The sequence below is a fragment of the Eptatretus burgeri genome, chromosome 13 (assembly GCF_056783735.1).
Source record: "Eptatretus burgeri isolate ZD-2024b chromosome 13, Ebu_testis_v1, whole genome shotgun sequence".
NCBI lineage: Eukaryota > Metazoa > Chordata > Myxini > Myxiniformes > Myxinidae > Eptatretus > Eptatretus burgeri.
In genome coordinates, this window is record NC_140973.1 from 52226441 (window position 1) to 52241312 (window position 14872).

Below are 14872 nucleotides of genomic sequence, written 5' to 3' on the forward strand. Positions count from 1 at the left end.
AGCCTCACAGATCGTGGTCAGATCACCATAGCTCCTGTTTGGTCGTGTTCATTGAGGTGTTTCACCTTTACCAGTCATCATACCTGAGACTTAAAACTACCTTGGATCCAGTTTGTGGCTTCCATCATGGTGTGAAATCCTTCCAAATTTGGAAAACATGCTCGTCCTCCTCTGTGGAGTCTGTGCTGATGTGTAAATGCTCAGTTACACCTTATAAAGATCAAGATCTAAAATGTTTTTCTGAGTCGCTCTTAAGACATTTGGTACTTGCATTCAGTTGCGGTCTCATGAAATAGTGTATGTTATGCAAGGGAGAGATGAATCCACTGCTTTTGGTGATAAGGATGGCTCGAACGATGATCGGTGTGAGCCACGTGCTTGATGACCCTAGGTCTCACACCAGTTCCATCAAGAAACGGTTGCTATGTTGGAGATAGGGAGATAATGGCGGCTCCTCTTGCAAACACTGACTAGACTTTGTGGCATGTGCACAGACAACTGGCCAGTGTTCTGTCTTCATGGACGCTGTGTGGAACCATCGTGATGGAGTGAGATGAGGAGGTGACGATCGTCAATGATGGAAGACGCGAAGCCTGGAGGAAGGGAGATCTTGCCACAGGCGACTTCGATACAAAGAACAATAGCTACTCAGTACGGATGAGGGTCAATGGGTCAAGAGGGTTAACTGTGCCGTCAGTGATGACAGGCAGAACCTTGCGATCGGAGAAGCAGGGGGTTTAGGAGGGGGGTGGGTTTTGTTCTCCCATCCATTACCATTCACCGCCCCTTCGCCTCACCTGCCCCCATCTTCCCCTTTCGTACCCACATTGGGTGCTCTTCCTCATGAAGTTACACTTCTGAAATAGTCTTTGTCAACAATCTCACCAAATACTATGAATATCAGACTGGCTCTTGTCAAGATATGACTCTCATTGAGGTCTGATTCCCATGAACATTTGACTCTAATAAAGGTCCAATTCCCATGAAGATCTGATTCTCATCAAGGTTTCACTGAACATTGTTTTTGACAAAAGAACAATTTTAAAAAATTGATAGGAACATATATTTTTTTTCTATTTTCAATACCAAATCCTGCCCCATGGATCCACCGTGTGTTTCATTTTCTTTTAATGTCAAACTTGCGTGGATCAGTTCGTTATGCTCGCCTCTCGTCGTTGCAGAGATTGGCATCACAGATTTGCTGTGTTGGCATGATTTCAACAGTCATAATACAAACATCTTTTTTTTTTACAAATTTATTTTTAATAATGGTGATATTATATTTATTTGTGATATAAGAAGGTCGAAGTAGTCTAAATGGCCGAAGGTCTAAGCTGTCTAATCTGTCTGAAGGGTATAAGGGGTTTAAATGGTGCTAAGGTCTAAGGAGTTTAAAGTCTTAGGGGCCTTTTGTCTTTGGGGTATTTTGGATCCTCAGGGTATTTTGTGTCATCTAGGTATTTTGGGTCCTCTCGAACTTGTGGGTCATCTGGGTCTTTTGGGCCTTTTGGGTCCTTGGTGACTTTTGGGTATTCGGGGTCTTTTGGGTCCTCGGGGACCTTTGGGTCATCTTGGTCGTTTGGGGTCTTAGAAGTATTTGGAAATTAACGTTCAAACAGGACGTGATTAATTGGCATATAGTCTTCACAGACTGATGGACAGTTTCATCGCTTCACCACCTCACCATCTCACCATGATTTCCGGATTTTTAGATGTGATCTATCGAGCTATATCTTTGTCGCTCTCTCTACCTCTATCAGGTTTATGTTATTGTTGTATCAGTTGAATTAATATTACAAGCTCAACGGTTGTTTGTGTTCACTGTTTAAAAGTTTTATAGATGATAGATCATTATGAGCTGTTGTGTGTTATAGACTTTAGTGTGATAGGCTACAGAGTTTGAAGTGTTATAGACTTTAATGAATTATGGACGTTAAAGTGTTATATACTTTAGTGTGTGATAGACTTTGGAGTGTTAAAGGTTTTAGAATGTTGTAGACTTTAGTGTTAATACTGTTGCAGTTTCTGCCTTTCTTCTTGTTATGTCATTTGTTATTTTTCCATCAGATGTCACAACAAACCAAAGATATTTAAACTTGTTTATGTACTTGGTTTAAATGTTACTAAACCAAAAGATTGTTATTTGTTTTAATTACTAAACCAAAAGATGAAAGTTATTTCTTTTAATTATGAAACCAAAATATTGTGTTATTTATTTTAATTACTAAACCAAAATATTGAGTTATTTATTTTAATTACTAAACCAAAAGATTGAGTTATTTATTTTAATTACTAAACCAAAAGATTGAGTTATTTATTTTAATTACTAAACCAAAAGATTGAGTTATTTATTTTAATTACTAAACCAAAGATCAGGTTATTTCTTCTATCATTGATTACCTTATGCAGGAATGATTTCTATCGTATCCGCCAACAGTCTCTATCATCAGCGAAATTCAGATGTTGCTCCAGTTTCCTCACCCACTGTTGCACCTTCATATACATCTCCATGTACAACGTCCATTACCTTCAACATAATTAAATCAATAAATACTGTGACGGTTCTGCGAAACCATAATTCCCCAAGGTAATGGCACACAACATACAGCGGTTCCCAAGATAGTTATTTTGTTATTATTCATTCCAGAGGCCCTTCCCTTATGTCTAATGGGTTAATGGGCCAATATGCATTGCGTGGGATTAAATCGTTTTTGCCCATTCTTTTCCCACCTTGCTTCTCCACACATAGACCTCTCCTTCACGCAAGCATGCATTCACAGAGTTAATTTGCATACACAGACAAACACCCCGATTTGAATCACATGCCATTATCCAATGGACATGTCACTACAACTGTCATTATACTCTACTCACCAATGCTACAACGATCATACAACCTCAAAACACCTTTATTATAACCACCACATCATTGAAACATTACCCAAGCTCGCTTTACATTCACCATTGTCACCTTAACCACAACAAACAACCATGCAATCACAGCCACAATGAACCACCATACCACAACTCACCACTATTCCACCGCCACCATCATCTCAACAACAACCACTACGGAGGCCCACTGCTGACTTTTGGAGTAACAGGGAAGAAGGAGCGCAGCGTATCGATAACAGACAATTTGGATCTGAACGTTCAGGCATCTAACTCGGGGCGCAAATGTGAGCTAAGCACCATTCAACATCGTCAGTATAGCCCGAGCACTTCCACTCAATCGTGGTCCACATTGGGTGTCCAGTGCATGTTTGTGCCCGGAGAGCGCAACCAAATACCCCAGCGCCATGTTAAGTTAAGTTAAGATGGAGCTCCATCATGTGGAAAAGACTGGAGCCGAATGGCGGCATCTTCACGGCTGTGCCCATGTATGGGTGGAGCCAGCACTAGGGTAATAGTGCATACACCAATGGGGGTGCTGGGAAACTCCAACAACTCATTTTGATCCACCTTTAGACTCCTTCCTCACCAAAAGATTATAAAAAGCCGGCATTCGACACAAAAAGAGGACAGAAAAGAGAGCTCATGATTCAGATTGGCTTGGTGGCGAGAGGCAGAATGGAGCTGTGGAGCGAGGTTTACTGGTCGGAGCGAGGGAAATGGAGTTAACATTTACAGACTTTCTTACACTTCTTTAGGCTGTCTTTCAACACGTTCTTTTTCTTATTTTTCGTCTCATCTGCTGTTGATGCAAAATCATAAAGGAGCAATCAGCGATCACTCGGGAAAGTCCCGATAGTTGTCCCCTTCAAGGTGGCCGCACAAATATGCACCTTTTGCAGTTTCCTCCTTGCATCTCATCTGCACCTCACCGCACCCTCACTGGCACCTCCTAGACCACGCACTTTAGATACCTTCAGTGTTCCTCCTATTTCCCCCTCCTCAGCGATTGGGCCACGTGGGTTCATCAATCCCGCTTGGTAAAACAAGAGGTCGCAACCACATCGTTATTTTCTTATCTCTCTTGCTAATTTAGCCTTCCTCGGAATGTTTCTGATGGCGCCTGCTGTGTCAGTGTGAAGGTAAGACTGTGGACGAAATTAGATCAGTGTAACTCTGCACTGTCTTGTTTTGAATGTGACTATTTCTTTTGCTGCACCTCACCAATCCTCGCTTATCCCTGCTGTATGTATTTTCACTGGAATTAAACCCATTGCTTGCTTGTACCACATACCTTTCCTCGCCCTTCAGTAAATAAGTTGCTTGCTATTGTAATGTACCCAGCTCATAGTATCCTTTCCTCCTTTGGTCCAGTGTAGTCCACACGTATTGTTAGCCAGGAAGTTCTACCCCATGTGATTTGGTCTTGTTCGCCAGCATAAACTCACTGTATCGCTCAGCAGTAATCCGAATGTGCACTGAGGGCATGAGCACCCTTGGAAACTGCCGTCCAATGGAAAGGTAACACGTGAAGTAGTGAGGACCCTGCCAGGATTGGCAGTACCAATTGGCGATCGTGGTTGATTACCAACCCGCTGGGCCACAGAGTAATCTGCGACTGGTGGCCTCAGGACCGGGTTTCTGGGAGGAACTCAAATGCTTCCCCTCGTGGTGCACCTCAAACAATGGGTCGTAACAATACATTAAACAATTCCAGTGAGACAACACATTAGGTACAAAAATAAAATTAATACAAAACTTTGTCCTTCCTGAGCTTCTTCACCCCCAAGATTTTTGCTATCATCGGAGTAATTATAATAATAATAATAATAATAATATTGTTGCGGATTCGCGCCCGCCGGCGTGCGAGCGGCAACGTAACTCGAATCGCGGCACGTCGCCCACCGAACGGACAATCCAGTCGTGACCCTCTCGGACTAACGCCGGGAACTAGTCACGGGTGGACCTTTCGGCCTCACCACGATCGTGCCAATCGGCCCCCCGCGTGGGATAGGGTTGCTCGCCAAATTCGACCCACCTAAGTACCCACACGGAGGGTAGACCGGGCGATCGCACCTCGCCGCAGGTCGACTTCGGACACGGGCCACTTTAAGCGACCCGTTCCGTACTATCGGGATAACCGAGCGATGTTATCGTCGGCCCCGACGGTTCGATTAAATACACTGAACAACAAAAAATTTATACTGGAGATGTGTAAAGTGATTTAGACTAATTTGGGTACGCTGATTTCAAAAATCATAACCGTTTTGCTGTATCACGTCAGGATTTTCAGTAACAGAAATATTCCCATTGCCTAGAAGTCAGGATTTCAATGAAATTTACAAAAATTCATTTATTCATTTATTTCATCATGAATGCTTCAAAATTATAGAAATTACAGAAAAACTCCACTAGAATGTAATTAAAAATGCTTTAGGCATTTGGCTTTGCGTTTGTGCTGCTCTGTGTCAGTTTCACGATGCAGGAACCAGCAGAAATCGCCCATCATGTTCGGGTTGTGCCGCCCTTGGTAACGCGTCTCCATGAGTGAAATCTCTTGGTGGAATCGCTCGCCGTGCTCGTCCGAGACTGCTCCCAAGTTGTCAGGGAAGAAGTTCAGGTGCTGGTGTAGGAAATGGATTTTCAGGGACATCCTGGAGCCAAGTTTCCTGAAGGACTCCAGCAGCTGCTGCACTATTTCTTCATAGTTGTCCGCGCGCTCGTTCCCCAAGAAGTTGTCCGTCACAGCTTTGAAGCTCCTCCACGCTGCCAGCTCTTTGGGGTTTAGAGTTGTCGGAAAAGTTTCGTCCTTCATAATCTGTCGGATTTGCGGTCCAACAAAGACACCAGCCTTGATCTTGGCCTCCGACAAGGTGTTGCCAAACTTTTCCTTGAGGTATAAAAACCCACGCCCATTCAGATCCATTGCCCGTACAAAACTTTTCATCAAGCCGAGCTTTATGTGGAGTGGTGGAAGGAAAACCTTGGCTGGGTCGACAAGGGCGACATGCTTCACGTTGTGTCGACCAGGTACATGCTCTTTTCGCTCTTCCCAATCTTTCTTCGTCCAGTGATTCTTGTCGTCTCTGCTATCCCAGAGACAAAGGAAGCACATGTATTTCGTGTAGCCTGACTGCAGCCCTAACAACAGCGCCACCACTTTCAAGTCTCCGCAGATGTGCCAGTTGAAGTCATTGTACTTGATGGAATCAAGCAGCTGCCGCATAGTCTCATAGGTCTCTGTCATGCCGAACGCGTGAGCCAGTGGGACTGATGGTTTCTCGTTGCCATTGTGGAGCAAAACAGCCTTCAAGCTGTTCTTCCCCGAGTCGATGAAGAGGCGCCAGTCTGCAGGATCGTGATCACACCCAAGTTCTTTCAAGAGACCGTTGATGTCACTGCAGAATGTCATCGTGTCTTCCATCTCAAAGAACTCAGCCATGTCTCTGTGACGTGCTCTGAACAAGGATATCTTGGTGTTAGGTTCAAGTAGATTCCACTGCTGCAGCCTTGATCCAAGCAGCTCTGCCTTCGCCTTCGACAGCGAGAGATCTCTTACAAGATCATTTAAGTCTCCCTGGTTCAGAAGGTGTGATTCTTGAGTTTCGGGTTCAAAAGGTTCATCATCACCATCCTCTTCACCACTGCTTACAGCTATGTTCTGATCAGCTGGAGGTGTTGGAACGGGGTTCTCGTCATCATGAGGCACAGGTTTACGAGCAGAGACGCAGTCAGCGTACTTGATGTGACCTTTATTCTTCTTGTTGAAGCCGGCGATGCTTGTGCAGCAGAAATAACAATCATCATGATGATTCTGCGGCTCACGCCATATCATGGGCACCGCAAATGGCATGCTCGCGCGCTTGCCCACCAACCACTGAGTCAAGGTTGTGTGACAGCTTGTGCAGCAGATGTGTGGTGCCCAGCTCTGTTCTTGGTCCCCACCTTACACCCGAAGTAGTGAAAGTAGGCGGCCTTCATTTTCACTGCTGTAGATATACTTCGCTGTTGATCTTTTTTGGTATACCGACCACAGACATAACAGAAGTTGTCAGGATGATTGGTACAGGAACGCCTACTCATCTTTATCTGAAAGAAAGAAATATAACACAAGTTAACAACAATTGTACGAAATAGACATGTTAAAGACATATGTAAATTTCATTGAAATCCTGACTTCTAGGCAATGGGAATATTTCTGTTCCTGAAAATCCTGACGTGATACAGCAAAACGGTTATGATTTTTGAAATCGGCGTACCCAAATTAGTCTTAATTACTTCACACATCTCCAGTAAAAAACATTTTTTGAAATTTGTTGTTCAGTGTTATCGGGCGTTTTAGCCCACGAACAACCCTTTACGTGAAGTAAGATGGAGATTCAATAGAGGAAAAGACGAAGCGAAGCGGGAAAACAGTTCAACATAAAGCACATTTATTTCACGATGAACGGAAAGCACACATATACAATTACACCAAAAGCAAATGTAAAAGAAGAAGAAGAAGAAGAAACACATTATTACACAAAAAGCAAATATAAAAGAGAAACACAATGCAGATCTATTACCCACTACGCGAGCACACGGCAACACTTATGCAGTTTTACTTCACAGACGGCGCCGACAACACATATACCCAAAGCAAAAGAAAAGGACCACCCTCAAGGATGAGGCGGGCCTGGGGCCGAGACCGCGTCGGGCCTACCCGTCTGATGATGAGCCGCAAAATGGCGCTGGCGCCCCGACTCCGCGGGCCTCGCTGGGACTGCCTGGTATGGGGTGGGGACGGGGCCCCCTTCTCGCACTATCTCAGCGCGGGGGGAAACAGGAGGGGGTTGTTGATGCTCGGGGGATGGAGGATATCTCCCTGTCTCGGGTCCCGCGACGAGCGTCTCCACCACGACCTCGGTCGCGCCGCCGGCCTATCCCTCCGCAGCTCCCCGACTCCGACACGAGCACCCCCTCGACCGCCTTCGCGCCGCCACCTCTCCACAGCTCCGTCCCCTTCACTCTGACTACTACCACTTCTTCCCAGCTCCACCGACAACTCTTAACTGCGAACTGCTTTGACTGACGAACGCAGCCGTTTATATCCCCCGTGGCCTCGCTCCTTCACCTTTGACCCTTTACCTCCGACCCTTCACCTCTAACTGGCTCCCCATTGGACCGAGGAAAAGTGGGCATGAATGCTTTTTGATCCATGAATTTGCATATAGCGACCACACTCCAACATACCTGGAGGCGGGGCCAAATCGCCCCACGCTCACCGATAGGACGAAACAGAAGTGGGCGTGAGTCGTTTTTGATCCGTTTTCTTCGGAAAGGCCGTGCCTCTGCACCCGCTGCTCAGTGCGCGCCCTGCACGAGTCCAGTATCGGTGCCCACAAGTGGCGCGGGAATAGTGGTGATGCGATGGTTGCGAGGGCGAGTTGTGACGGTAAAGGTTGTGGCTGTTGTTGTGAAGCGGCGTTGCGGTTGGTGGTTGTTGTGTGATGGCTGTTGAGACGTGGTTGGTGGTGGTAGTAATGGCGGCTGGTCCAAAATAAAGATAGTAAAAGAAAAACGGCTATCCTGAAGGGTCGCAACCCGAGTGAATGACATTTATTCCCTCTAAACAACGGGTTTGGGCCGAACTACACATATACTTACAGAGATATCTCACCTAAGGGACCTGAATGGTGGTTTGCGAATTTCGTCAACCACAACACTACCCCCTCCCATTTTTACAGACTCGTCCCAAGTCGTCAAATTTTCGTGTGCCATCATGTGTAGTTTTCCCCTAGTACATTTTACCTACGGATCCCTGAGTGCGACATTCATGGTATCCGTGTCCCCAAAATAAATAACCTGAGGGCTGAGTAACTACCTAAACAAACTCACTCACACGGACGACTTAAATAAAATTGCCGGCGCTAAGACATACATGCCGGGGGCGCACTCATATGTACAGTACATCTTAACCTTAACTTACAAATTTTACACTAAACCATGGCCCAGGATCAATGAACTCTGCAAAAAGAAAGCAGTTAGCAGGGAGCCAGGCTGCTCGCATGCAGTCTCTGGCTCAAACAATGCAGGTAACAGGGAACGTGGCCGGCTGCTCACTCGCAGTCCAAGGCCTTCCCTTTTGAACTGAACGCAGTGAACCACAACGGTGCATGGGCTGCACCAACGCAGTCTCCGTGCCAGCTCAAGTGGCACACGTAATGAACACAACGAATGGAGGGATGAACACAAACACGGTGCACGGGCCGCCACTGCAGGCCCGTGTTGTAGCTGCCAACAGGGCAGTTCTTGCAGCTTGCAAACTGTTGCTTTTACGATGATCCCGGCGCGCATGGAAATGAACAGGGGGGGGGGGGGCAAAGCAAAATTGAACGGGGCTGGTGAACGTGGGCAGTGGGCATGGCATGGCATGGCAAAGGCAACAGGCAAACACAGCCTGCAGAACCAGGCCGTTGCAGGCAAACACAGCCGGCAGATGAACTGGCCGGCACGGCCTTGAAGTACCACAGCTGCAGATGATCCGGCCGGCACAGGCCTTGCAGCAACACAACAGCTGCCGATGAAGTGGGCCGGCACAGGCCTTGAAGAAAAACAGCCAGCCGGCAGATGAAGTGGGCCGGCACAGGCCTTACAGCAACACAGCCAGCAGATGAAGCTGGCCAGCCTTTGCCGTTCGGTGGAGGTTGGTGGAGGGAGTGCGGTGGTGCTGGCCACTCGGAAGGCGGGCTCGGACCTACCCTACCGTCTCCCTCCCAACCTATCGCCTTTGCCTGTCACTGTCTATACCCACTCCCTTAATTTGTCAAACCCCAATTTAGCCCCAACTTATTTTTTTATTTTTACTTCCCCACTATAAATCGTCCCCTCACCCCCTTTATCGTCCTTGTTCGGCTAACCTATCCTGTCACCTAGCCTACTCCCAACCCCTACGTTCCCTTCCCGGAGGGGAACAAGGGAGAGCTAGCGTCCTGTGTCGAGGCCCAATTCAAGCCTCAGGATGGCCTCCCCAGACTTCAGCGATCTAACCCAAAGTGGGTCCAGCGGCCCACAACGAGAGCGAGGGGATGGATGGTGCGGATGGGTACACTTCCTATCTACCCTAACCATTTTGCTGTTAAACTACCCCGGGGCTTTCAACAAGCGCCTCTCGCTTAAACTATTGGTTCTAACAACCCAGATTCCCGTCGCCTGTGTTGGTGTCCTCACAATTTCGGGCCTCGCCCCCCAATTTTCTCTCCGTGCCCTCACACGGTCTCATGGCTGGGACACGTGGCTCCCTTTGGCAGGCACGACCCTCTGCCGAATCTCCCGCTATGGCACCCCCGGGCACTACACTGCCTCCGAGCCTACCAGCTCCCTAAACACCGGGGAGTGCCCCCCATGGCACCTCCCCTGAAACGCACACGTGGCAGGCTGGCTTCCCAGGCCCCTTTCCGAGGGTCACCCGTGCCCACAACACTGCCCATGCGGCTAATGGCGCCCCGGGCCCCCGCACCAAGCAGGCGCACCCGTGCCCACTACGCTATCCCGGCCCCCCCATGGGCCCTTGGCCTACCACAGCCGACTAGCCTGGTGCCCGGGGTACCCACTCAGCGATACTCACCTTTCGCCACCACGCGCCCAGCCCGTCAACAGGGCTCCTGCACCCCTCCAAATGGGTTTCGAGCCTACATTCACACCAACAACAAAACGACCCCCATTTTTCAATTTAACTAACCCCCTAACTCACTCTACACTGACCCCGGGGTCCCTTGGGCGGGAGTCACTCCTCCCCCCAATCACTCATCGCACCATGCATTCCAGACTCGCTCCATTCACACAGACCCGCTGGCCTCACTCACTCAACAAGTACTCACCTCACAACTCACCAACTCTTCAACACACACACCACTGAACTCTGCCATCCTTCTAACTACCTCCCCTAACTAACTCGTGCTCCCACGTCGTCCCTTACACTAAAGCACGTTCCTTTTAACACTACGTAGCTAAGCTACGTCCCCGCTACACATTCACTGTCTGTCACTGTTCTCAAATGTCCCAAAAATTATTTACCCAACCTAAATCTCGCTATCATCCCTCTAACTAATCCATTCCACGGGCCCCAGGAGGACTTACCCCTGCCCCATGGAGCCGGTCTAGCTGAGCTAACCCTTCCCCCTAACTAGTTTCCATCCTGTGCCCAGGCAAGGGGGTCTTCCACCCCTTGCCCGGGAATCCTGTGCACCCGAAAGTGAGGCTTGCTTCTCTTTTTTTTGTTTTTTTTCCCATGCGCAGCACCAGCGCGGCAATTCACAGCTCGCGCACTTTGCACCTGCCCGTGACGTCATGCAGCTGCACGTGTACCTCGTCCCTCCTTGGAAGGTACCATCCGGCAGGGATACCCCTCCTGCCGGATTCCAACCCCACGTGCAGCCATGGCGTCACCGTGCGCATAAAAAAAAAACACAAGCCCCACGTCTCGAGGGGTTCCCCACGCGAACACATGTGCTTTGCCCGTTGGAGCTTAACACACACGATCGCGTGGAGAACCCGTCCGGTCCAAATCCGTTTACCTGCCTAAACTTTGTCCGTCCGCGGGATCGGCAAATCCACCGCGTGCGTTTCCGGACCGTGACTTCACTCTCGCAAGCGAGCACGTGGGGGCCTCGTGCGTTGCACAGCACGGACCTCGTGCTCACTGCTGGGTGAACCCGGCACGGTCCCCGAAACAACTACAGCCGCTACTCGGCTTTCTTTCCTCACATGTCGCCGTCGTCGCCATTCGACACACGCACTCCCGTGTGTTACGACGCTAACACACCTCACCATTACATTCACCCCGGGAGACGCGGCTGCATGTTCACACATGCCCACCGACATCTCCCTTACATACCGCTCTCTCACACACGGTCTCCCTTGCACTCGGCCGTTCACTCACGCATGCTACCTCTTTCGCACACGTTGCTCCACGCACTCGCGGCCTTTTACTCACTCGTGCCATTTCCCTCACACAAACCACACCACTCACACACGCGGGCGCACTCACCCGCGGTGCCTCATGCACACACCGTGCCTCACTCACACACGTGGGGGTACTCACCCGCGGTGCCTCACTCATACACCGTTCCTCACTCACACACGCGGGGGCACTCATCCGCGGTGCCTCACTCATACACCGTGCCTCACTCACACACGCGGGGGCACTCAACCGCGGTGTTTCATCCATACTGGCCGTTTCATCCACACACACGGCCTCTTCCACTTGCGGTGCCCCTTTTACACACGGCGTGCTGGGAAGCACGTACTCCGGCACAATCGCCACCACACCACTCACACACGGGGTCGCTTCCACACACGGGGACGCACTCACACCTTGCACCACACACACAGGGACAACCACACTGGGGATTCGTGTCCCCACAAGGGTCTCCGGGGCCTCTATACCCACCAAGCTCGGCGTGCAGCCGTCCACAGCACCCGTCCCCTCAACCTCGCAAAGCACGACCGAACCCACCTGGTCGTGACTCGCCTCAAGGGGGCATACTCCCTCCCCTCGTTCCTGGAGGAGGCCATCCAGCTGCTCGCACCGGGTCTCTACCCAGTCCGCGAGCTCACCCCCATTATCTTCCACTACCTCCGTGTGTGTGTGCGTCACTTACCCCGTCTTCATCGTGTAGTCTTCCCTCTATCGTTCACATCTCCCGTGTCTCTGCCAACTCAGTCACCTCTTCACCCTTTACCTCCCTTGTCTCAACTATTATTTCCGTCTCTTCCCTTATCTCCCTCGTGCACGTCTCCGTCACCCCAATTAGTTTGTCCCTCTCGGTTACCGTCACTTTTTCTGTCACGACCCTCGCCCAACACGCCCCCCGAATTATTTTTTCACCCGCCTCCACCGCGGGCCCGACAGCCGTTGCACCCCCTTCCAGCTCGTTCGCTCCCACACGAGGAGTCGCCATTTTTAGCTCCCTGGTAACGGCCTTCATGCCCGCCTGCAGGCATCGGCCCATGTTCTGCGTCTCATCCCGCAGCTTTTTAGTTTCTTCCTTCATTTTTGTTTCCATTCCGTTCATTTGCTTGTTCATTCCGTTCATTTGTTGTGTATTCGCATCCATCCTCGTTTTCATTTCCGCATTCATTTGTTGCGCATCCGCATTCATCTTTGCCAGCATGGTGAATAGCTGGGCCATGTCGGGTGCGCTTGGGTGAGCCGTTTCGGCAAGGGTCGGGGGGTTTTGGTGGAGAGGGGGAGGGGAGGTGTCATACACCGCGGCCGCTGCCGCACCTATTTCGGGCTCTGGGTTCAGTTGGGCGAGTTCGTTTTCCTGTACAACCAACATTTCCTGCACGGGGATTTCGTCCTGAGCCATGGATTCTACACATTCTACATCCATTTCTAATACCCCCGGCTCCCGCTCGCCTTGAGACGCCATCTTGCTTCTCGCAAAGGGTTAATTTAGCTCGCTCGTAATTTGGAGGGAATCGGGGGTCGCTCCTCTCACCCCTGGACCGATTCCCGTGAATTTAGCTGGAGACAGGAGAGCCCGTTTTCCCGTTCTCCGATACCAGTGCCGCGAGGAGGGCGATGAGTTTGTATCGCACGACCTGACACCAGTGTTGCGGATTCGCGCCCGCCGGCGTGCGAGCGGCCACGTAACTCGAATCGCGGCACGTCGCCCACCGGACAGACAATCCAGTCGTGACCCTCTCGGACTAACGCCGGGAACTAGTCACGGGTGGACCTTTCGGCCTCACCACGATCGTGCCAATCGGCCCCCCGCGTGGGATAGGGTTGCTCGCCAAATTCGACCTACCTAAGTACCCACACGGAGGGTAGACCAGGCGATCGCACCTCGCCGCAGGTCGACTTCGGACACGGGCCACTTTAAGCGACCCGTTCCGTACTATCGGGATAACCGAGCGGTGTTATCGTCGGCCCCGACGGTTCGATTAATTATCGGGCGTTTTAGCCCACGACCAACCCTTTACGTGAAATAAGATGGAGATTCAATAGAGGAAAAGACGAAGCGAAGCGGGAAAACAGTTCAACATAAAGCACATTTATTTCACGATGAACGGAAAGCACACATATACAATTACACCAAAAGCAAATGTAGAAGAAGAAGAAGAAGAAGAAGAAGAAGAAGAAGAAGAAGAAGAAGAAGAAGAAGAAGAAGAAGAAGAAGAAGAAGAAGAAGAAGAAGAAGAAGAAGAAGAAGAAGAAGAAGAAGAAGAAGAAGAAGAAGAAGAAGAAGAAGAAGAAGAAGAAGAAGAAGAAGAAGAAGAAGAAACACAATATTACACAAAAAGCAAATATAAAAGAGAAACACAATGCAGATCTATTACCGACTACGCGAGCACACGGCAACACTTATGCAGTTTTACTTCACAGACGGCGCCGACAACACATATACCCAAAGCAAAAGAAAAGGACCACCCTCAAGGATGAGGCGGGCCTGGGGCCGAGACCGCGTCGGGCCTACCCGTCTGATGATGAGCCGCAAAATGGCGCTGGCGCCCCGACTCCGCGGGCCTCGCTGGGACTGCCTGGTATGGGGTGGGGACGGGGCCCCCTTCTCGCACTATCTCAGCGCGGGGGGAAACAGGAGGGGGTTGTTGATGCTCGGGGGATGGAGGATATCTCCCTGTCTCGGGTCCCGCGACGAGCGTCTCCACCACGACCTCGGTCGCGCCGCCGGCCTCTCCCTCCGCAGCTCCCCGACTGCGACACGAGCACCCCCTCGACCGCCTTCGCCGCCGCCACCTCTCCACAGCTCCGTCCCCTTCACTCTGACTACTACCACTTCTTCCCAGCTCCACCGACAACTCTTAACTGCGAACTGCTTTGACTGACGAACGCAGCCGTTTATATCCCCTGTGGCCTCGCTCCTTCACCTTTGACCCTTTACCTCCGACCCTTCACCTCTAACTGGCTCCCCATTGGACCGAGGAAAAGTGGGCGTGAATGCTTTTTGATCCATGAATTTGCATATAGCGA

At 50.1% G+C, this 14872-nt stretch overlaps 1 protein-coding gene across 3 annotated transcripts in view; it reads right to left on the reverse strand.

Moving 5' to 3' along the window:
- LOC147014475 (uncharacterized) overlaps positions 1-14872 on the reverse strand; it is a 173746-nt gene that overhangs the window by 84513 nt on the left and 74361 nt on the right. The window contains exon 2 of one of the 3 annotated variants that reach the window (XM_085852429.1): positions 5163-6981. The exons of the other annotated variants lie outside the window; for them this stretch is intronic. Coding sequence (XP_085708555.1) covers positions 5315-6745 — 1431 coding nt within the window. The 5' untranslated portion in view covers positions 6746-6981 and the 3' untranslated portion in view covers positions 5163-5314. Of the gene's footprint in view, positions 1-5162; positions 6982-14872 lie in introns of those variants that run through there. 3 annotated transcript variants of the gene reach the window in all.